Genomic DNA, 23,837 nt, shown 5'->3' with positions numbered 1-23,837 from the left:
AGAAAAGGAGGAAAGATAAAAGCAGGGAGATTAGAAAGAATAGAAAAAAGGAGAAAAGAAATGCAAGGGCATACATTAGGACGAGAAAGGATTAGATCAGGGAGAAAGGAGACAGACAAAAAGGAAGATGGAGAAGAAATGAGAGAGAAGGAAGACCAAAGAGTAGAGAAAGAGACAGGAAGAGGAAAAAACAAAAAGGAGACAAAAAAGGAGGAGGGAGAGAGGGAAAAGTAAAAAAGAAAGAGAGAAAATAAAAGAGAGAAGAACAAAAAAAGGAGAAAGGGAAGAGCAAAAGGGAAAAAAAACAGGAAGGAGAATAGCAAAAGGGAAGAAAGGGAGAGAAGGAAGAGTAAAAAGAGAGGAAGAAAGGGAGAGAAGGAAGAGTAAAAAGAGAGGAGGAAAGGAAGGGAAGAGCAAAAAAAGGAGAAAGAAAGGAAAGAGAGAGGAAAGAGCAAAAAAGAAGAAATTCAGGAGGGAGAGAAGGAAGAGGAAAAAGAAGAGGAGAGAAGAGAGGGAATAGCAAAACGGAGAAACAGGATGGAGAGAGAATAGCAAAAAGGAGAAAAGGGAGAGAATGAAGAGTTAAAAAGAAGAGGGAAAGGAGAAAGAGCAAAAAAGGAGAAAGGAGACAGAGGGAAGAGCAAAAAAGGAGAATGACAAGAGGGAGAGAGAATAGCAAAGAAGAGAAAGGAGGGAGAGAAGGAAGAGTAAAAAGAAGAGAGGAGGGGAGAACAGAAGGAAGTGCAAAAAAAAAGGAGAATGGAGGGAGAGAGGGAAGGACAAAAAAAGGAGAGAAGAGAGAACAAAAAGTAGTGGACAAGGAAGGACCAAGAAGGAGAGAAAATAGGGAAGGCGAGGAAGAAGAGCAAAGAGGAGGATCCAGAGGAGAAAAGCGAAAGGAGGAGAAACCGGGAGAAAGGAGGAGAGGACGGGAGGTGGGGAAAACCGCCGCGGGAGGAGGGAGCCGCGCCGAGCTCGGAGCCCAGCCCGGCAGGGGCGGGGCGGGAGGGGCTGGAGCGGGAGGCTCGGGCAGAGGGGCTTGTGGGTAACGGGGGCCGCGGCGGCCGCAGCCGGAGCCGGAGCCGGGAAGCTCGCACTGGGCGTGAGAGAAGAGCGGGCTGAGTGAGGAGCGAGAAGCGCTGGGCATCGGCCGGGCGACTATGGGGCCAGCGCGGCGGCAGCGGCGGCAGCGGCGGCAGCGACAGCAGCGGCAGCAGCGGCAGCGGCGGCCGTAGCCGCCCCAGCCGCGGCGTGAGCGGCGGCGGCAGCGGCGGCCTCCGGGCCAGCACCGTCCCGTCGCGTCCAGCCCGGGAGGACCGGGAGCGCAGCGGCAGCGCCGGCGGCTTTACTTTCCTCCCGCCCACCCTCCGCCAGGGAGCGGCGCCCCGAGCGGGACGAGCCCGGGTCGAGCCCCGTGGATGCTGGCGCGACTGGGCGGGAGTCCAGAAGACGGCCCGTGAGACAGGGAGCGGCCCCGAGCCCGAGCCCGGCCGGCCCAGGCCGAGCCCCTTGCCAGCCGCGTCTGGGCGGCGCTAGGCCCCGGCGAGGGGGGGCGGCCCCGAGCCCCAAGCCCTGGAGGCGGGAGCAGGATGAGCCAGCCGCCGGCCGAGAAAATGTCTGGCACGTCGGAGGTAGTGCCGTGGGACTGGGCCTTCGAGAACCGCCAGCGGCTGCTGGAGGCTCTGCTCTGGGACCCCCGCTCCCCCATCTACGTGGAGAGCCTCCTGGTGAGCGGGCACGGGCGGGGAGGGAGCGGCGGCAGCTTTGTTTCGGCCCGGCGCGGGGCTTGGCAGCTCAGACGGGCGACCCCCTTATCCCCGACCCTTCCTTTGCCCTCAGCGTCGGTCTCCCCGCCCCACCCTATCCTGCCATTCCTCCCCTCTCTCCCCCCCAGCCGCGGAGGACTCTCATTTTAACTTCCAGCTTTCCCCACCTTTTGCCGCCTGAAATAAAATTAGGGACCCCAGTTTTCCTCCTCCCTTAACCTTTGCCCTCAACTCTAGTCGGAACATTGGAACCCCACTCCGTATTCCATCACCTCTAACACTGTCTGAAAATGGGGACCTCTTAAGGCACGACTCGTCTTACTCCCCTCTTACTCCACCTCCATGCCGTTTGTTTTTAAGGCCGGAATGGGGGGACCCTTATCTGAACCACATCTCTGGGAATAAAGGTTGCGCCTTGAAGTGTCGCCCCCAAAGGCCAGAACCTCACGCCAGATGAGGAATGGACTACTCTCGGAATGGCTCACAGTTAGGGGCTGGGGTAGGAGACTTGCGTTTCCAGGTTAGAGAGACTCCTCCTTAAGTCTTTTCTAGACCTAATTGTTAATGTATAGGTAACTTGACTGAGATCAGCTCTGCTCCCGCCCCTTCCCCCCTTCCTTTAGTCTTGTTTACCTAACCTTTTTCTTAACCAACTTTATGTTGGATCACGGGAAGATAAAAGTCTTAAATGTTTTTATGCATCTCTTGAATATCCTATAATGTTAACATTACGTGTTTTGAATTTTCCCAACTTCAAATTGTTCTCAGAATTGTTGCGCCAGACATTGAGTCAGTTTTGAACTGTAGAATGGACGAAATCTTCCTGTACCCCATCACTTTCCAAATACATCAGACTCAGTTCCATCTTAATAAACAAGTAAGGGTCGATAATTGACTCTTGAATCATCCAGTAAGGAGGGCATTTGCTTTTGAAATGAAAAATATAGAATGGATTGCATGATTCCTTCTTATTTTTGTTAAGGTTAAAGATTGTGACAATTTGTTATGGTTTTGAGGTGCTTGTGGGGGAAAGAATGAGGGTTCTATTTCCTGGATTGGAAAAGAAGGCAGAAAATGTCCTTTTGAATGTTAGACTATCCCTCTGACTAGAGTTACTGAGATTTTTGGCCCCCTCTCCTTCAAGGTCTGAAAATATTGGAGATATTAGTCTCAATGTAGATGCCTGATGACTACATCCTGAGGAAAACTGTTTCTCTTCCTCTTTCCTTTGACTGACTTCTTATTACAAGCAGTTATCCTTTGAGGCTGTTGGAGTCATTTGCAGAATGACTCAGTCCTATTTGTCCAAAGAGCTGGAATTGACTGAGCAGCTTGTGTCTATGTAATGTGCTGGGTGTAGCGATCTGCTGCATTGTATCAGTAGCGTTTGAAGTTTTCTTTTCATGTTTTCAAATTTTTGCTTGGACTGCTTGACCACGTGACCCGACTGGCTGGAGGAAGTGCTGGCTTAGAATAGGATAGACTTCATAGAGGGCATGAGTTTTCCTAGGCTAGAGGGGAAAGAATTGTGTCTGGGCTGTACTCCCAGCTTTTTCACTTTGGTATTTTGCTGGGAAAACTTTGACCTAAGGCCAGAAAGATCATTTAAAAATAGTAAGGCAAATCTGAAACTTTAATCAGGTTAATACTTAACCTCTGGTCAAAATCTTTTTACACTTTGCTTTATTTCAGTCTTTCGAGATGATGATGGTTATTATTGGACTATTTTAAGGTTGGATTTAGGCTCATTTACACTAAGAAGATAATATTATGCTAAATGATTTTAAATTACTAAAAATTAAAATTTTTATGAACAGATTCCTTGACACAGAAAACTTGTCTTCAAATCCTCTCAATTCTAATTTCCTTGGGAAAACGTCGGGCTTCATTTTCTCATCTGTAAAAGAGTTTGGACTAGATGGCAGTACCTTCCACTTCCACTTTCATAAATTTATAAAACATCACATTCACCTACAGTACTTCTAATTCAATTGTTAATTTATTAGCATAATATTTACTGAGTCTACTATTGTAATAATTATTGATTATTGGTTTGTGGTACTTTAAAGTTTACAAAAGTACTTTACAAAATACTTTCTTCTTTGATCCTGACAACAATCTTATTAGGTTAGGGAGTATTGTATAGAGAGGTAAAGTACTTTGGTGACATTGCTAATAAATGTGGGACTGGAGGATTCAATTCCGGGGCCAATGACGCCTAAATCCATTCCCTTTTACACTGAAATGTGGATGTTTGCATATAAGGATACTGTTAACTATTTACTAATTTGACATTCATTGTATCAGTAGTGAAAAACTGCACTTTCATTGCTTTGGTTATTTTAATTGAATAAAATTAAAGGTCTACAATGATAGACTATCAAATTAAAATTCTCTTGGAATGCTTTTTTTTTTAGAACTAAAATTTTAATTTTAATTTTGAAATTTTAAGTGTTTAAGTTTTACCCTTTAGCTCTATATAGTAGTTGGTATTAATTAAATGATGAAAAGGAAAACTTGTTATAAGTCTATTTTGAAACATGTTTCTATGGATACTGATAACTATTTAATTTTAAAGATTTGAAATTTTCAAATGCAAAGTACAATCCAGATAATTTTTTGCCCCAGGGTTGTTTCTCAATTCCATGTGTAAAATTGCCTTTCTTTGCATGTTTTTCCTTTAGATTTGTCAAAGAAAGATGATGAGTGTTTAGTTTTTTTTTTTTAAGTATTTGATTTTTAGCAAGAGAAATTTTGAAGTAGTTTTCTAATGGATATAGTATAAAACATTATTAGTAAATTCAACAGAAGAAATTTTTAAAAATATCCCTCCCCCTCCAAATAATTTAAAATTAGTAATTATGTGTAGAAAATACTTGTGGCATTTTGGGAGGTGAGGCCTGAAAATAAGTTTAATTTCCTATTTGCTTCACAGTTTCCATTCCCTCCCTTGTACTTTACTCCCTACTTCTCACTACCCCTGCTGCGTTTATAAATTATTTTAGTATGTTTCAAACCCCAATGGGTTCCATAGCCAAGTTACTTTGGAAGAGTGTAAAAAGATTGTAAAAAGCAGAATTGTATGTATAGAACAGATGCACAATGTTTTGTTTTGTTTTTTTTTCCTGAGTATATTTTCATGTATATGCTGCTGATAGCCTGGTTAGGTTACTAGTTTGGCCTTAATAAAAATCAAGGAGAATTTTTTACTTTGTCCTAAGAAGAATATTATTTCATTGGCAGAATATTTTTTTGCTAAATAATTTTGAATACTAAACTAAAATCACCTAACTACAGGCTAGAAATGATTGTAGAGACCAAATTATTATTTTCTAGGGAGATTACTTTATGCCAGACTCTTCCTAGCCATTTACCCTGACATAAGTCACTTAATCATTGAACATCAGTTTCCTAATCTGTAAAATGGAGTTTTTATAAGGAATATATTTGAAGCACTTTGCAACTAACATTTATAATGTTAGCAGTGGTTATTAAAACAATTTGATATTGCTTGGAGATAAAAGAAGAGGTTTCAAAATAATTGGGATTGTCAATATGAGATAAAGGTTTTTGATGGAATTGTAATGTTCAAAAAACATTTGTTTTTGTAGTATCCGGATTTTAAAGTCAACTTTTGGGGAAAGATCTGTTTATTTGAGTAGTTTTGTTAGGATTTTATGCTGCTTTTTAAAAATGCTTTAGCAAAAGATATTCTATTTTGATATTATACCAGAGAATTTATACTTCTTTTGAAATCTTGTGCTCCTTAAAATTAAAACAGTTAAAAAATTCAAAGGAATATGTGGACCACCAGATCCTTTCTTCATTTTCGTCATCATCAGATTCATGTTTTTTTTTTTTCTCTTTTTTTCTTTTTTTTTTATTATAGTAACTTTTTATTGACAGAGATGCATGTTTATGTAACATGTTGCTGTTTTTGAAGTTCTTTCTGAACAACAGTATAAAATTGTTATCTTTATTTTACATCTGAGGCAATTTTGACATGGACTTGTGCAGGACATAGTAGGTGCTTAATAAATGTTTATTGATTTCCTTTGTAATTTCTTCCTCAACCAACTCTCAGCTGAGAATCGTCTCATATTTCTCTGAAGAATTAAGAGGCCATTCACAGAGATTGCTCTCTTTTCCCCGGTTTCTCATTCCAGGTCATTTAGATGTCTTCTTGTCATCTCCTCCTTTACTCATTTAACATACATAGTTCCTGGCACATGTAGTAATTGCTCAAAAAATACTGACTGACCAGTTTCAGGGTTACACATATTTGTGCAAGATTACACATAGGAGGTGCAACATTTCACCTAGATTTTATTGTTCCCAAATTATAGTGTTCTTTGTACTATATTACGCTGGGTCTCATTGAAATATTGATTTTATCTAAAGTTTGATTAATAGTAACCCATGGAATTCTTGGATAAAATATAACTGTTTTCCAAGCTTGTGGAGGAGAGAGTAGGTAAGAAATAATTTTAAATATTGAAATTTAAAGCATAAAATATCTTCACACATTTTACTTTATTGTATTTGCAAATTGAAGGTAATAATACCTGTACTACTTACCTTGCAGTAATATTTTGAATCTAAAATGAGCTCATTTATACAAACACTTAAATTATAAAGTGCTATACAAATTTCAGCTTTTATGATTTGCAGGTATGTGAATTGATCATTTACCATATTAAAGACTGTGAGCTGGCTGCCACTCAGTAATCTAATTAATATAGAAGTCCATATATATGTTCTCATTATTTAGTTTATGAATTTGTTTTATTGGAAAGTATCGTTTAGATATAAATTCAGTGGAAAAAATATTGGACTAGGAGTCATGAAACTTTAGTTCTGACTTTGCCATTAAATTTCTATATAACAACTTTGCTATATTTATCTGATCTCTCTGGGTCTAAATTGAATCAAATGAGAAATTTATAACTAGTTGATTTGTAAATATTTTTTAAAGCTTTAAAAATCTATAATGCTTTGTCTTTATTATTATTATTTTTTTTTTTTGGCCAAGGCAATTGGGATTAAGTGACTTGCCTATGGTCACATTGTGAGGAAGTGTTAAGTGTCTGAGATCAGATTGAACTCAGGTCCTCCTGACTTCAGGACTGGTGTTCTATCCACTGCGCCACCTTGCTGCCTCTTTATCTTAAAAAATTTGAAAGATAAAAATAAGTAAATTTTTAATGCAATTTCATTTATATGTTCTCATGTTGAGAAATAAGATAACAGAGGAGAGGAAAGCCATTTTAAAGTTTATTTTAAAAGAGAGGAAAGTTAGATGTATTCTGACATGCACCCTTAGATTTTCAGAGAGCAGATCTCAAGGGATAAGGACAAGATAAGGAGGATTCCTGGACTCAGTTGATTCAAAATTTATTAGTCATCTATTTTGTGCAAGGCAATGTGCTAGATGTGCTAGAGATACAAAGACAACATTAATAGAATTTATCCTTAGGAAGCTTGATTCTTTTGGGAATATTTGTGCAAGTGTTATATAGGGGAAAAGGTAGTAGAAATCACTGATAGTTGTGAGGGCATATGTTTTTAAAGGGTTGTGGGGTAGTATATGATACACGGTTGGATTTTGTACTTGTTGGCATGTACAATGGCATAAGTAAAAGAGCCTCAGGATCATCAGTAGTACTGTTGTTAGATGTGGGAGGTAGGCTGGGATTGGGAGGGTTCCTTGTTACCTTTTAACTTTTAGATACTAGTTTAACAATAATAGTGTGAGGATGCTTTGAATGTGTACCAACTACATTGCACATTTTTATACTTATTGTGCTTTGAACTATTGCCTCATATCAAAATGTGAAAGAGAAAATTTATATGAATGAATGGAAAAAAACCCAAAACGTTGAGCATTTATTATATTTGAAGCACTTGCCAGCTACAAATAGGATCTTTTATTTAATGGGAGAGACAGAACTAAAGTTTCATGACTCCTAGTCCAATATTTTTTCCACTGAATTTATATCTGAATGATACTTTCCAATAAAACAAATTCATAAACTAAATAATGAGAATGTATATATGGACTTATATTAATTAGATAACTGAGTGGCAGCCAGCTCACAGTCTTTAATATGGTAAATGATCAATTCACATACCTGCAAATCATAAAAGCTGAAAGTCAGAAGAACGTTTCCATAGTCTTTAATGTACAACTGTAAAGCAGATAGTAATGTCTATTTGCAGTTTCTACTCATTTCTGATGTTGAACCATTTGACAACCCCAAAGATTTTGGTGATGAGGATTTTTTTTTTTTTTTTTTTTTTTTAGTAGTTGTGGCAATAGCATCTTCAGAATCAGTTGCCAGACCAAATCTTTATGAGGTTACTCCTTGGCTGTGGGGGTTGCCTGAAAGCAGGATGCTGCCACTCTTAAGGGCTTACCTGCTGTTGGGGGAAATTCCATCACACTTGTTGGTAAGGTGGGTTTCTTTTTTAGAATTTGCTCCTTTGAACAATGGCTTTGAGCCTTGGGCTGGAAACAAGGCCAGTTGAATGGGTTGAGAGAGGGGCATTGCTGTTCTCCAAGCTTATGGTCAAATCAGATCCTAAATTGTCTCCGAGGTTAGAGGAGAAGTAGTGTTTGAAGTAGTGTTTGAGGTAACAAAACTTCTTCTGCAAAGTTTTGTTGTGGTAAAATATTGTTAGCTGTCATGCTCACAGGTAGAAAATAAAATCTGCATTTGCAGGTGATAGTGTGAACTATCTTATTGGTTGACCATATGGCTGGGATGCTAAAGATGAACTAGTTGAATACACTTATTTTAGAGGAGGGGGAATTTGAGGCCCAGAGGTTTAAATAACTGGCTCCAGGTCACTCAGGAAGTGGCAGAGACAAAAGTTGAAATCAGGTCTTTGATTCCAAATTCAGTGCTCTTACTGCTATCTTGTTTCTTGCTAAAAATATATTTATTAGACAGTTTACTTCTATAAAGGTGTAGGAATTCTGCTATCCAAGTTAGGATAACTGTTACAGTTTCTTGTTTCCTCATTTGTTTCATCTCTTTTAGTCTTGTGGGGTTCATTTCACCACTTTGCTGAAGTTCAATTCACTGAAAGAGAACATTTTCATTTCAAACAAATATAAGATTTTCTCGTATCCTCCAAAAGCATCCCCAAATTCCTCTTGCATTAGAAATCCTTTAATTCTTAAAATCCTTAGGGAATTGGAAATAAATCTTTTTATATGAACATTGACAAGGACGTGTGAAGAACTGTAGAATCATAGAATTTAAAGCTGTAATGAATTTTAGTTATCATTTGTACTGACTTCTTATACAATATGAGAATTGGATCAATGTTGCATTTTTTCTTGATGTACTCTTTAGTTTAATCTTAATCTTTTTTACTTTCATTGTAAGAGATAATGGGTCTGATTTTCCAATAGCCATGTTTCTCCTATATCTCTGCAGCAACATGGTAGGATGATGACAGATAACATTTATGTATAATAAATGCTCTAATGCTCATCTGAAGAAAAAAAATTCTTTGTTTATAGATGATTGTGTGTGCTGTTAAGGTTGACCTTAAGCACTCTTTCAGACCTAACTTTAGTGCCGTCAGATTTGACACTTCCTAGAAAAAATTCATTTGTTCCCTGCTTTCTACTCTCTGGTGAGAAAAAGGTCACATCTTTTCCAGAAATTATTCACATTATTTTTAAAAGTATGATATTATAGAAAAATGTTTTGTGGTATACAAGACAATGGGTACAGTATCTTAATTGTTAGTATCTTAGTTAGCTAGGATACATGCTTTTCTATCAACAGCAGTTATAGGATAGTTTTCTAGTAACCCTGGTTCTGAAATAAAGTTATGCTACAGTATGAATTGATAGTAGTCAGTTTTAGTTGTGTTGAGAGGAGAGGTAAACAGATGCTTGAAAGAATTTGAAGGTAGTTGTAAGACTAGCAATAGAGATAAGTTTGTTTTTCTTTCCATGGAAGTAGTATGTTGCATTTTTTGTCTACCTCTACTCTAACCTTCATAGAATTATAAATAATGCAAGGGATCTTAGGTTATGTAGGGTAAAATAAAATTACCCTTTATTTTACAGGTGAGAAAACTGAGACTTGGAAAAGTTAAGTGACTTGTAAAGGTCATGTAAATACTAAGTGACAAAGATAGAAGATACAAATATTTATTTTTTTCCACTGCCTCTTCTTGTTGACCTCAGTTATTCTATTCATACATGTTTGCCAGTAATCTCTCGGAGCTGCCAAGAATCAAAAGTTGATAGATTAAGATAATTTTTATCTAGGTTTTCCTGAGCCCTGTTATGATCTAAAACTTAAATTCATATTGTGAATGGAACACTAGGTTATAGTGAATGTGGATTAGAATGAAATGTCAGTTGCCCTAGCTTCCTAGTAAATATTCTCACTATTTCTCAGTTGTCTTGAATAAAATAGATCAGAAAAAAGAGAGGATTTGTATTCCTTTCTTCCTCCCTCCTGCCTTCTCTGTGCCCTCTCTCTTTTCATCCCTTTGTTCCTTTTTCATTCCTTCCTTTCTTTCTTCCTCCCTTGAGTAACTTGCCCAGGGTAACCCAATTAATAAGCATCAACTGTCTGAGCCAGATTTGAACTTAGGGCCCCCTTACTCCAGGGCCCATACAGAAACACTACGATACCCCTATTACATTCTTCTTTCTTAGCTATTGTGTGTTTAAATACTTGTGTGTTCACTCACACACATACTTCTCCACTGTTAAGAATTACTTGTGTTTTGGGAGTTTCCACTTGCCACAACACAACAAATACACCTGAGAAAACAAAATATGCTTCTGAATGCTTTAAAGTTGAAAGACATACAAACCCAGTCTCTTTTTAGACAAGTCATTCCAAAGAAAAAAATTAAACTTAATTCACATTTTTGCCTAGATACCCTTATTGCTTTGAATGGTGTATAGACAAATAAAGACTTTATGTATAGCAATTTTTATCTCATATCTGTTCACATGTGTAAGTTAATGGGAATATTACTCTTGAAGTATCTCATTTCACTACTGGATAGTTTTAATCAATTGTTCTTGAATTGAGTTGAAATCTATATTCTTTTAGCTACTTTAGGGTTGAAAAAGACCTTGAAGTTTTTATTTAGTCCAGTTCTTTCACTTATAGAAGCAGCTTAGGCCTAGATAAGTTAAATGGCTTCCTTAAGTCACTTACTTCAACTGATTGCTTTATTTTTTTCTTCTGGAGCAACATTCACTAAGCTTGTTCCTAGTATGTAATAATAGCTTTTCGCCCATTTAGATATGACTATTTCTCATTAGTTTTTTTTCTTTCTTTTCCTAATAAAACACACTTAAAAAACTAAACAGGGGCAGCTAGGTGGTGCAGTGGATAGAATATCAGACCTGAGTTCAAATTTGGCCTCAGATACTAAACACTTCCTAGCTGTGTGACCTTTGGCAAGTCACTTAATCCCAATTGCCTCAGCAAAAAAAATCCCAAAACAAACAAAAAAAACTAAACATTATCTGACTCATAGTTTCCAAATTTTTTGCTATTTGCTATCATCCTTAGATGCCCTGTACTTTTTTAGTATTTTTGTGAAGTTAGTGATAATTGCAAGTTGTATAGTGCTTTAAGATTTGCAGAGCTCTATGCATATATGCATTCATTTGATCCTCACAATAATTCTGTAAGTCAGGAGCTATTACTAGTTTTGTTTTGCAAATGAAAAATCAGGCTTATTAGAGAGGTAAAGCAATTTTCTCAGGTTTGCACAACTAAATATGTGTCGAGTTACATTTTGAATTCAGGCCTTTCTGATTCTAAAGCTATTTATCACCTAGCTGAATATAATACTTCAGATTAGTCTGATTAGTTTAGAGATTAAATCCTTTTTCCCATGATTTAGACCTGTTACTACTAGTCGCATAGGATTTCCCATTCTTAGCTACTACATAACACTCTCTCACATTAAGCTTAGATTTCTTTGACTTTGATTCTTTGAACCTAAATGCAGAGTTTTACATTTATAACATTTCATCTTGGTCCAGTATCCCAACTGGGTGAGATCGTCTTTATTTTCTCATACCTTTGTATCCTCTGTGAATTTGGTAGGTATATCTTTATTTTAAAAATTGATAAAAATGCTTTAGGCACAGAGGCAGAACACTGATATTCCTTTCAACTTGATTTCAAACTATGTGTGAAAAACCTTGTGGGTAAAGTTGTTCAACCAGATGCAGATGGATGTAAAAGTTTTTCTTTCAGCTGTCATTTTATCATCCATAAAAACATCATAAAAGATTTAGTTATGTGCTTGTTATAGATTAGATGAACTTCTAGGAATATTGTTTTTAAAAAAGAAATTGAAGTAGCCGGGTATAATTTATTCATAGTTAAAAATGAATAATTCATAATTCCAGTGATTACTTTAAAGTGCTACATAAATGTTATTCTGAGATCCTAGAATGGTATAGTAGAAAGAGCACTGGCACTGATTAGGTCAAAAGATGTAGGGTTAAATCCTTCTGTTATTATTATGTCTTTGTCCAAGTCACAATCTTTTTTTTTTTTTTTTTTTTGCTTTCCACAGCTATAAAGTGAAGGTGTTAGACTTGATATCCTCTTAAGTCCCTTTCAGCTTTATTATCTATGATCCTATAACTTTTTCCAAATGCCCATAAATAATTTCATCATTTACAGTGTTTTTTTGTTTTTTGTTTTTTTTAAAGAATTGTCATAATAAGAAGGTAAAGAATCTGGGATTATTTAAGCTTGGAGGAGGCAAGACTGAAATGTGTTAATATAGAATGTGTGCTTTGCGTGTATGTGTGTAGCTATATATATATATATATATATATATATATATATGTGTGTGTGTGTTTGTATATACGTGTGTGTCTTGTCCTATGGAAGACAGTGGCAGACTTTTCCTTGTTTTCATTGAGGGGACAGTATCAGGGCAAGTGGCTTTTAAATGGTAATACAATATTAGTGAATTAGCATGCATTTGTTTTTGTCAGATTCTTTATGATCCCATTTGTAAATTTCTTGGCAAAGATATTGAAGTGGTTTGCCATTTCCTTCTCATTCATTTGACAGATGAGGAAACTGAGGCAAACGGTTAAATGATTTGCTATGGGTCACATAACCAATAAATGGATGAAGCTGGATTCTACTCATGCCCTACATCTAGCTGCCTTTATTTCAGTTATGTGCAAAGGCTTAGACAAAAGACATAGTATACTTGAAGCCAAAATTGACTTGGAGTCAATAAACCTGAGATTTGAATTCTTATTAACAAGCTCATGGGGCAAAAGTGAATTAGTTCAGCAAGGACTTTCTGAATGTATTTTGCTGGATGCAACAGATACGGAGGCAAAAATGAAAACCATCTGTGACCTTAAGCAGTATTGAAATATACATATTGGTATTGTTCTGTAAGAAATGACCAGCAAGATGAATACAGAGAGGCTTGGAGAGACTTACATGAACTGATGCTAAGTGAAATGAGCAGAACCAGGAGATCATTATATACCTCAACAATGATACTGTACGAGGATGTATTCTGATGGAAGTGGATTTCTTCGACAAAGAGAAGCTCTTACTCAGTTTCAGTTGATCAAGGATGGACAGAAGCAGCTACATCCAAAGAAAGAACACTGGGAAATGAATGCAAACTGTTGGCATTTTTGTTTTTCCTCCCGGGTTATTTATACCTTCTGAATCCAATTCTCCCTGTGCAACAAGAGAACTGTTTGGTTCTCCACACATATATTGTATCTAGGAAATACTGCGACATATTTAACATATATAGGACTGCCTGCCATCTGGGGAAGGGGGTGGACGGAGGGAGGGGAAAAGTTGGAACAGAAGTGAGTTCAAGGGATAATGTTGTAAAAAATTACCCAGGCATGGGTTCTGTCAATAAAAAGTTATAATTATTAAAAAATAAAATAAAATTAAAAAAAAAGAAATGTACATATTGGAATAAAACATGTTTTTTATTGTTGTTTATCCTTCCCATGCTTTAAGAGGACTAAAATGACATCACAATATCTTGTTAGTCCAAATTCACTCTACACTAACTAAGATAAAATTGGATGGGAAAGTCAAAAGGATGTTGAGTTATTTTTTGAGCTGTATCAAAGACTTCTTGAGAAAGATTTAACTTAAAGGGGACTTTTATCTGGTGTTAGATAACCTTTGTCATTTTATCAAGGGAATTCTCAGTTTTCCAATTCTATAGTTCTTTGTCTTGCTGCCTCTATTGAATAATGTTTCATCAGTACAATTGTTTCATGAGTACCTCAGGACAAATAGAATATGGACAGTAAATATGTTCATAGGATTAAATGTTGTTAATGATGAATGGTAGTAAAAACAAGTTTTAATCAGAACCTTCCACGAAACCTAGGCTTGTGTTTCTTTCTCCATCTGGAGGGCTTAATATTGACATCTATTGGTCTTGATAGCTTTTTGCTTATATCTAATTGTGCTATGTTATCCCAGATAGTGGGCATGTAGGTGGTGCAATGATTGAGTGTAGGGCCTGGATCGGGAAGATTCAACTTTCTGAATTCAATTGTGACCTTGGACACTTGGACACTAGCTCTATGTCACCCTGTTTGTCTGTTTCCTCATCTGTAAAATGGGCAGAAGGCAAACCACTTAAGTATCTTTGTCCAAAAAAACCCAATTGGGATCACAAAGTCAGACATGACTGGAACAACAGAACCATAAAAAACTTATTGTTATATTAGGTTTTATGAATTGTAGTTTTTTCTCAGCTGATTAATAATGTTGAATTGGTTTAAACTTGAACTGTCATTCAAATTTTTGATTTGTTTTATAAGGGATTTGCTCTTTTCATTTATTTAATGTGTGTGTGTGTATATGCGCACACACACATACACACAGCCATCCATATATATCCATATACATATCTGCATACATAAAACTTTAGCTTGTACATTTACACATACACACTCCTCTTAATTCTCTCTCTCTCACACAAAGATTAACAGTTTCTATTTCATTCCTATTTCTCAAATCCGATTAAACCCATTATTCACAATTTTTTAAAAATTTGATTCTGTGTATAGTACTATAACCTGAAGATTGCTGGGCCTTTCCATTTGTCTTGAGATTAAATTTACTTTCATGCGTTTTCTCAACCCCATTAGAATATGAGCTCTTTGAGAGTGGGTTCTATCTTTTTCTTAATTTTTTTAAGGTGGAAGAAATTTTCTTCAATGCCACAACTCTTTTTAGGATTCTACAAGACAGAAAGGTACCAGATTTCTCTCTAAGAAATTATCGATTATAAAAAGAAATCCTAAACATCTCTGTAAACAGAGAAGCATTACAGTTTTATTTTGCTTTTTATTTTTTGAAATGCAATAAAATATTTAAGAAGTCCCAGAAAATTGACTGGGAGTCAAATAAGTTGAATTTGAATCCTTACTGGTGAGCCTATTCATCATAGACAAGTCATTTCACATTTATCAGATTCAATATTTTAATGCTTTAAATAAAATAGTAACTACTTAAATGATCAGAGTCCAGAGGATCATAAGATTTAGAGCAGACAGCAGTTTAGCAAGAATCTAATCCACTGAAATCCTCATTCTACAGATGAAGAAATGGAAACTTCAAGAATCCAGATAATTTGTCCAAAGTTACACATACAGTGAACAGTGGAGCTAGAATTTGAATTCAGACCATCTGATTCTTCAAGTCTTGGTGATCTTTTTACCATAAAATGCTTTTTAACTTGGGGAAATTTATCCAGGGAAATGTAAATAGGAGTTATATTGTCACTCACATTACATAGCACTTAAGCTATAATGAGCTTTTTTGGTTGGTAATTGATAAAAAACATTCAAGGAGCTATTTAGGTTATATATCAAAATAGTTCAGTATAAAAAGAAACAACAAAAACATTTTTTTCATGTTTTTTTTTTTTTCCCCTGAGGCAATTGGGGTTAAGTGACTTGCCCAGTGTCACACAGCTAGGAAGTGTTAAATATCTGAGACCATATTTGAACTCAGTTCCTCTTGACTTCAGCGCTGGTACTCTATCCACTACACCAACTAGCTGTTCCTGCCAGCTTATTTTTCTTAAAATTTTGAAGTTCACTTCTTAGTGCCTGAATTTATCATTTTACCAAACTATTTTGATAATGAAAATATTTCTGTTTCAGAGTTTAGAAATATATCTTATTTACAGCTATTCTCCTTAAATGATAACATAATTAATGTAAAACTGAAAACTATAGATGCTGAGTGACCACTTTTCCATAAAAAGAGAGAGAAAAAGAGAGATATTACATGCCACCCAGTCAATTATTTTGTTTCTTAGAGATATATTGCTCAGGAATTTGGAATCTCTAGTTAGTTTTTGAAGGATGCTTATTTAAATCATCTCTGCACTTCCATTTGCTGCTTGTATAATCTTAGGTAAGTCATAAAAGCTTTGGCCTTGTTTTCCTCATTGGTAAAATATCGGGCTTCTTAAAGATCAGGGCTTTTTAAACTGCTCATTTCTGACCCCTCCACCCAAAGAAATTTTTATGAATCCAGAGTAAGTAGGCATATAAAATAAATATATAAACCAAATATTTACTGATTTTAGGACAGTTCTTTGGCATACATATAATTTTACCATTTATTAAAGATGAAAAAAATTTGCATACTAGTGAGACTCATTGCTTGCTTATTTTTACATGATGAATTTTTGCAGGATATTTTATATTCTTTGCTATTGTCAATTTTTACAAGCCCTTCATTCAGTTATGTGACCCCATATGGAGTCTCAACCTATCATTTAAAGAACTTTGGACTAGATGATCTCTGAGGGTCTAAGTCGGTGTGGGAATAGTAGACAAATCAAAAGTTGGAATTTCTATACTTTTATTTTTAATATTTAAAATCTTGAGTAAATGATAAAATCTTTGTATATTTCACTTTATTTTCTAATGTTATAAAATATAACTAACATGTAAAACTCATAGTTGGTTTTTTTTTAGCAAAAGTGATTTTTAAAATTTATCTGAACATTATTTTCACTTTCTTTTTTACAATTATAACTTTATTTTTCAAAATTTATGCAGAGATAATTTTTAAATTTAAATTTAAATTTCAAATTTCAGTTTTCACTCTTGTAAAACCTTGTCTTCCAAATTTTTCTCTCTCTCTCCCTTCCCCCCCACACTCCCCCGTCTTCTAGATAGCAAGTAATTCAAAATAGATTAAACATGTGCAGTTCTTCTAAACATATTTCTACTTTTATCAAACTGCACAAGAAAAATCAGATCAAAAAGTTAAAAAAAGGAGAAAAAAAACCAAGGAAACAAAAAAGATGAAAATACTATGTCATGATCCACATTCAGGCCCTATAGTCTTCTCTCTGGATGCAGATGACTCTCCATCAAAAATCTATTGGAATTGGCCTGAACCACTTTATTGTTGAAAAGAGCCAAGTCCATCAGAGCTGATCATCACATAATCTTGTTGCTGTGTACAATGTTCTCTTGGTTCTGCTCATTTCACTTCGTGTCAGTTCATGTAAGTCTCTCCAGGCCCCTCTGAAATCACTCTGCTGATCATTTCTTACGGAACAATAATATTCCATAACATTCATATACCACAATTTATTCAGCCATTCTCCAATTGATGGGCATCCATTCAGTTTTCAGTTTTCTAGTTTTCAGTTTCTAGTCACTACAAAAAGGACTGCCCCAAACATTTTTGCACATGTGGGTCTCTTTCCCTCTTTTAAGATCTCTTTGGGATATAAACCCAGTAGAAACACTGCTGGGTTAAAAGATATGCACAGTTTGGTAACTTTTTGAGCATAGTTCCAGATTGCTCTCCAGAATGGTTGGATCCATTCACAGTTCCACCAACAATGAATCAGTCCCAGTTTTCCCACATCCCCTCCAACATTCCTCATTATCTTTTCCTGACATCTTAGCCAATCTGAGAGATGGGTAGTGGTATCTCAGAGTTGTTTTAAGAAAATTTCCTTTCGGATCATCCATATGCCTTTCCCCGTACCCCCAATTTACAAGTTTCCTATATCCTATCTGCAAATCTTAATTTTCATTGACTTTTTTCAATTCAATGACTTTTTTATCCTTAACTTTCTCCTACTATGGTTTTGCAAGCCTCCCCTTTCCCTCTCCCACTTTTAACTAGTCTTATCACTGGGTTTTAGCCCTTTCCTTTAGTTTAATTCAACAGACATTTATTAAATGTTTATTTACATGCAAGGTTCCTTTAATTCCTTTTAATTGTTCCTCTTGAGTAATCTTTAAAACTGGGTAATGTTTTTCTATTCTTTCTAGCATAGCTAGAAGTTAAACCACAGTGATTTAATCTATTAAAATTTTTTTTGCTATCATTTCAACTGGTCCCTCATTGATAAATTGCAATCATTTTTATTCATTTCTTATTATCATAATTTTCACAATGGCTGTTTCCAACTTGTTCCTTAAATTTAATAAACATTAAGTACCTACTATTTCAAGGCATGTCATTCTTTAAGTCCTTAACTTACCCTTTCCCTTCTCATTTTATTCAGATAATTCTTCAGATAACCTTGCCGTCTACTTTATTGAGAAAATTGAAGCCATCCATAATCGTGGTAATTCAGGCAGGACATGGGCTATGATTGGCAATATTATACAACAACTATCTAACTCCCCTCTTTTGTGCACTACCAAAAACATAAAGTCACAATAAAACCCAATAAACAGTATTTTATACTTTAACAGGGAAAAGTTTAGAGTGAGGATAGACATTTTCACATTGAATGTATGTTTAACAACTTTTCACAAGCCTACCCTGAGGACTTTGAGGAAATGAAAACTGCAGAATTCTTTATTAGAAAAGATCCTCAATGTAAAAGGAACTGTGGCTTTTTGGTGGGAGGCCTCCTTAGGGCCTTAATTCTAGTACGGATTACCTGAAAAATTGGTATCCAACACAGCTGAGGGTGGGAGCAAAGAGGAAAATAAGAGCAGGTCCTAAGAGGCCCCTGGTTTCAGTAGTCAAGTTGATCCTTATGGCAGACAGGAAAGAAGTACGCATTTTTGAAGTTATCCACTCCTACCCTCACCAGACTGACTGAGGTTATCAGTGTTCACTCTATGTATCTTTGTATGGGTGTGTGTATGTGTTTGTGTGTGTGTGTTGGAACGTCCTCTTGGTATCCAAGAGAAGTCTTCTCAAAAACTCAGAGGGGAAAAAAATCTCCATCCATTTCACCCCTAGACTCCATCCATTTCAGCCTCTAGACTTGCTGTCTGTAACATCTGTCCTATTCCCCCAAAACAATAATAAAGCATTCTGCGTGCTAACACTAACTTCAAAAAAAAAAAAAAAATTCTGCATTTTTATAAAACTTGATAAAAAATAGTATTTCAGACCATACAGTCAACAGAAGTACACAGTTACCAAAAATTCACACAAGTCACTTGGCAACTCCAGCACATTCAACTTTCTTTGCCTAGTCTGTTTTATAATCTCCATTCTCTGTAGGGTTGTTTCCATCCTTAATGGAGTCGACCTTTTTCCCTTTGGGTAACTTCTCCCTTCTTTGCCAGGTGCCTTTTTAGGTTTGGGTTCTGGCTTCGGAGGGGCAGGTTCAGCAGATAACAATGTAGATCTCCTCTGTGGTTTGCCCTTAACCTTTGTCTTGTTTCCCTTAACGTCTCCTTCATCCTTTCTCTTGGGCATAGTAGTGATGGCGGAGGGGCAGGAGCAGAGGCAGTCGTGGAGTCTGGGTGTGGGTGGCAGTGGCGGTAGTGGCTGGGAAGGGGGGGGAGGAGCACCAGTCGCTCCGACTTTTCTCCTCATCCTCACACTGGTTGGTTTGTACATTTTCTTGACCAAGCTTTGCCTTCCATCTTTTATCATGTTGTGTCATGCTGTTTCAATTGGGACTTTGCTCTATCATTGATTCTATAGTATTATTCTTTTTTTTAAAAAACATTTTTCTTTCAAATATATGTTCAGATTTCTTCAGAAACACCTTAATTCTGCTATTCTTTCAAATGATTGTTTTCTTACCCTTTAGTGAAAAACTTATAGAAAGAATAGTTTGTATTCATTGCTGTTGCTTTTTGTCATTCATTCTTCAAGTTCTTGTAATCTGGCTTTATTTTTTAAAAATTTGAGATTTCTTTCTGTGGCTCCATAGTGCCAAATCCAGTGTTCTCACTGCCTTTATCCTTCATCCTTTTATAGCATTTAATACTGTTGTATACCTTTTCTTTTCTGATATTCTCTCCCCTTGACCTCTTTAACACCTCTCATGTTTTTCCTGCCTCCCCTCCTCCTCTTATTTTCTTCTGACTTCATTTCTTCCTGTTCCTTAAATGTGGTTATCCTCCAAAGTTATTATTGACCCTTTGTATTCATAGTGTTGGGTGCTGTATAAAAAATGCACATGCTTGGGGCAGCTAGGTGGTGTAGTGGACAGAGAACCAGCCTTGACGTCAGGAGGACCCGAGTTCAAATTTGATCTCGGACAGTTAACACTTCCTAGATGTGTGATCCTGGGCAAGTGACTTAACCCCAATTGTATCAGGGGGAAAAATGCAGATGCTTAAAAACTAAATAGTTCTGATTGATGGAATGCCTGCATTTTAATGTGCCGTAGTTGCCTAAAATTCAATTTAATCAAATCTTAATCTATTGTCTTCATCACTTTGTTTTCCTTCTCAACTCCCCAGTTTCTCTCTTCCATGTGTCTTTCTGTTGATGGTGCCACAGCTGTAGTCTTCTGACCTAAGATCTTACCTTTCATTCTTTCCTCTTTTGTAACATCCAGTCAGTTCCTTTTTTTTTTTTTTTTGGCTGTATCCTCTATGCTATCACCTCAACTACCCAAGGGGAAACTCTTACTTCTCTTACTCCTCACCTATCTGATGTGCTGTAATAGTCTTTCAACTAGTGTTTCTTGTTTTAGTTCTCACCTTTCTTCAGCTTATCCTTCAAACTGATACCTAGGTTATCTTCCTAAAATGCTACTCTGTTTATATTACTCCTTTATTAAAAAAACTTGTCACGATTCATTATAAGGAATAACTTTTTGATTGTATGTTCTGCCATTCAGGGGCTTTGCACTTAAGACTGTAGTCTGCCCTTTAGCCTTATCTGTTGTTCTTCATGTACTTTTATAAAGTACCAGTCAAATTAAACTTTTTTATCTCCTTTTTTTTTTTATTGTCTGTTACCTTGCTTACCTCTATGCCTTTGATTAGGTGGTACAACATGCCTGAAAGAGACTCCTTTCACTTCCCATGTTCATCTGTTTAAAGTCCCCATCTCCTTTCTGGGCCCAGCTTACTTACCTTCTCTCTCTTTCTTGAAGCCTTTTAGGGTCATAACTTTAGCTTTTATGAAGAGACCTCAGAGACCATCTTAGTCAAGCTCTCTTATTGTATATATGAAGAAATTGAGGATTAGAGAAGTTAAATGACTTGGCCAACATCATAAGCATCATTCTGAGCTTGGATTTTAATGTAGCTCTGACATTAGAGGCATGCTGCCCTTACCTAATAGCCAAAAATTCTCCAGATTTTTTATGACACATTGTCTCATTTTTTAAATTTGCATTTAATTAGTTGTCTTTTTATCATAGTTATTTATATATATTTTCCTTCCTAAGAGGCTGCATTTTATTGTGGAAGTCCTGGGTTCAAGTACCACTTCATGTTTCTATGCCCAGACAAGTTATGACTAAATTGAAGGGTAAGATAGTTATAGATCATTGGAAGAGAAAATTTTCTTTCCTGCACCAGATAAATTGCTGGTTAAGGCACAAAAATAAGGTATTCCTTTTTTATTTTGAGAATTCTACTTGATATTAGAAACTTGTCATATTTATCTTTATAGCCTCCTCGATGCTTAACATATCAATATGTAAATACTAGGAATTTAATAAATGTTGGGATTTAATTGGTCATAAAAGTAAAGCTAATAGAGTGAGGAATTAGAAAATCTGTCAAAATGTTTTTCTTATAGTTTTAAATCAATTTGTTTTAAATGTATATTTTGGTTCAGAAGAGCTGTATTGAATGAAGTATTTGAAATTCTGCTTTGCATGCTTAAAAACTTATCAGTACTTCACTTTCTATGAATTTGCATAGTAGGAGAAAAGGGCAAAAGTAAAAATAAATTTAGTAACAGACAAAAGACATTTTTAGTACATAATTAGTCTGTGAAATTTTCCTTTGTAGAAGCTTAGAAAATGAACTAACAGTGTTAGGTTTTTGAAGAGAGATTTTTGCAGTTGTCATTAACAGTTTGCAGTTGTATTTCAGAGTTCAGGTCAAAGTACTTCCACTTTGCATTTCCAGATCTCTTCCTCCTAAATCTATTTACTTTGTGTATATTTTGTATTAACTTGTATATGTGTGTGTTATTTCCTTTGATAGAATGTAAGTTTTTTGAGGGAAAGGATTGTTATTTTTGGTTTTGTATTTCTTGTGCCTTGTATTTGGCACATAGTAGCTTATGGAAAGCTTATTCGTTGTTTGCTGATGATGACTAAATTTCATCATCCAATATTAATGTTATGTTGAATTTCATTCTCTTGTCACCTTTCCTGTTGTTTACTTTGATCCTATATAACTTGCATTGTATGTTCTAAAAATTCATAATTTGGCATTTTAAATGTCTTGCATAAATTTAATCATCCTAAATTAATGACAAAAATTTCTGCAACAAAATCTTCAATTATTTTTCTTATTTTAATCAGTGATTTATAACAAAAATATATATGGATGATCCTTTGGAATTCATTATTTTCTTATTTTAAATTTTTCAATGCCAGGTAATAGCATTATTCTTTATACAATAGAACCCAAAAAGATTTTTTTAAAACTGAATCTGTCTTATGGCATTTGTTTTTAAAAAGCACACAACAAAATTCTACATATTACTTTCAAAACTATTCTGGTTGGTGATTTTTTGTGAACTTCCTTCCCTTCATTTAAAAAATAAAGAAATTACAAATGCAGACAAGATTAGAAGGGAAGCAATAGATAGGGAAAATTTTTTACATTCAAGGGTTCTGATAAAGGCCTCATTTCTAAAATATAGAGAGAATTTACACAAATTTATAAGAATTTAAGCCATTCTTCAATTGATAGAGGGTCAAAGGATATGAACAGATAATTTTCAGATGAAAGAAATGGAAACCATTTCTAGTCATATGAAAAGGTGCCCTAAAGCATTGTTGATCAGAGAAATGAAAATTAAGACAACTCTGAGATACCACTTCACACCTCTCAGATTGGCTAAAATGACAGGAAAAGACAATAACAAATGTTAGAGGGGATATGAGAAAACTGGGACACTAACACATTGTTAATGGAATTATGAAGTGATCCAACCATTCTTGAGAGCAATTTGGAACTATGCTCAAAGGCATTTTATGTGCCTTTTTTGTGCTCCAAAAGTGATGTTACAAGATTATTTAAAATCTTAAGCAGGTATATAATTAATGAATAAGAAAAAGAATAAATATTATATAGCCTTTAAGGGTTGTAGTATAAACTTCTTTTGTTTTGATAGTACAAATATCTTTTACTGAAATCCCTTTTTGGATCCCTCATTATTTTGGAAAGTGGATTTAGGTTCTTAAAAGCTTTGCCAGTAAAGTCCTGTCAAGCTAGAAAGCTGAAAAGCTTTGAGTAAAGCCTTGGTATCAAATTATTAGTCATCTTGCAACTATTTTAGGTGGCTATTTTTGTCTATTAGCAGGTCTGTGTGCATTTTGTCCTATACTTCAAGATAGTCAAGAAATCTTTATATACATTTATAGCCTCACATGTCATTCCATTCTCATTTGATTAGGAATTCTCTTTGGTCCCAATTGAATTGCTATAGAATATTTAATGGTGTAAGTATTGTCTTGGGTATTTTGCGTATTAGTTACAAAGATCATTAGACCAATACTTGACAGTCAATAAGATTTACAGAACCAACATTATAAAACCTACAAACTAATTAGCATATAGGATAGAGTTTGAATAGTAAGATAAAAGATCCTATTAGAAAGATC

The 23,837-nt window shown here is 35.8% G+C and overlaps 1 protein-coding gene and 1 pseudogene across 2 annotated transcripts in view; one reads left to right on the top strand and one right to left on the bottom strand.

Annotated features, from left to right (window-relative positions):
• Positions 1–1,500: 1,500 nt before the first annotated feature.
• ROCK2 (Rho associated coiled-coil containing protein kinase 2) overlaps positions 1,501–23,837 on the top strand; it is a 125,304-nt gene continuing 102,967 nt past the window's right edge. Inside the window, exon 1 of one of the 2 annotated variants that reach the window (XM_012540157.3) lies at positions 1,501–1,727. In XM_012540157.3, coding sequence (XP_012395611.1) covers positions 1,590–1,727 — 138 coding nt within the window. In that variant the 5' untranslated portion in view covers positions 1,501–1,589. The remainder of the gene's footprint in view (positions 1,728–23,837) is intronic. The other variant, XM_012540158.3, reaches the window with a different exon arrangement.
• On the bottom strand, positions 19,139–19,826 carry LOC100914780 (annotated as a pseudogene).

The sequence above is a fragment of the Sarcophilus harrisii genome, chromosome 2 (genome assembly GCF_902635505.1).
Source record: "Sarcophilus harrisii chromosome 2, mSarHar1.11, whole genome shotgun sequence".
NCBI lineage: Eukaryota > Metazoa > Chordata > Mammalia > Dasyuromorphia > Dasyuridae > Sarcophilus > Sarcophilus harrisii.
Note: the sequence above shows the minus strand (reverse complement) of the source record. Positions and strands in the feature narration are given on the sequence as shown.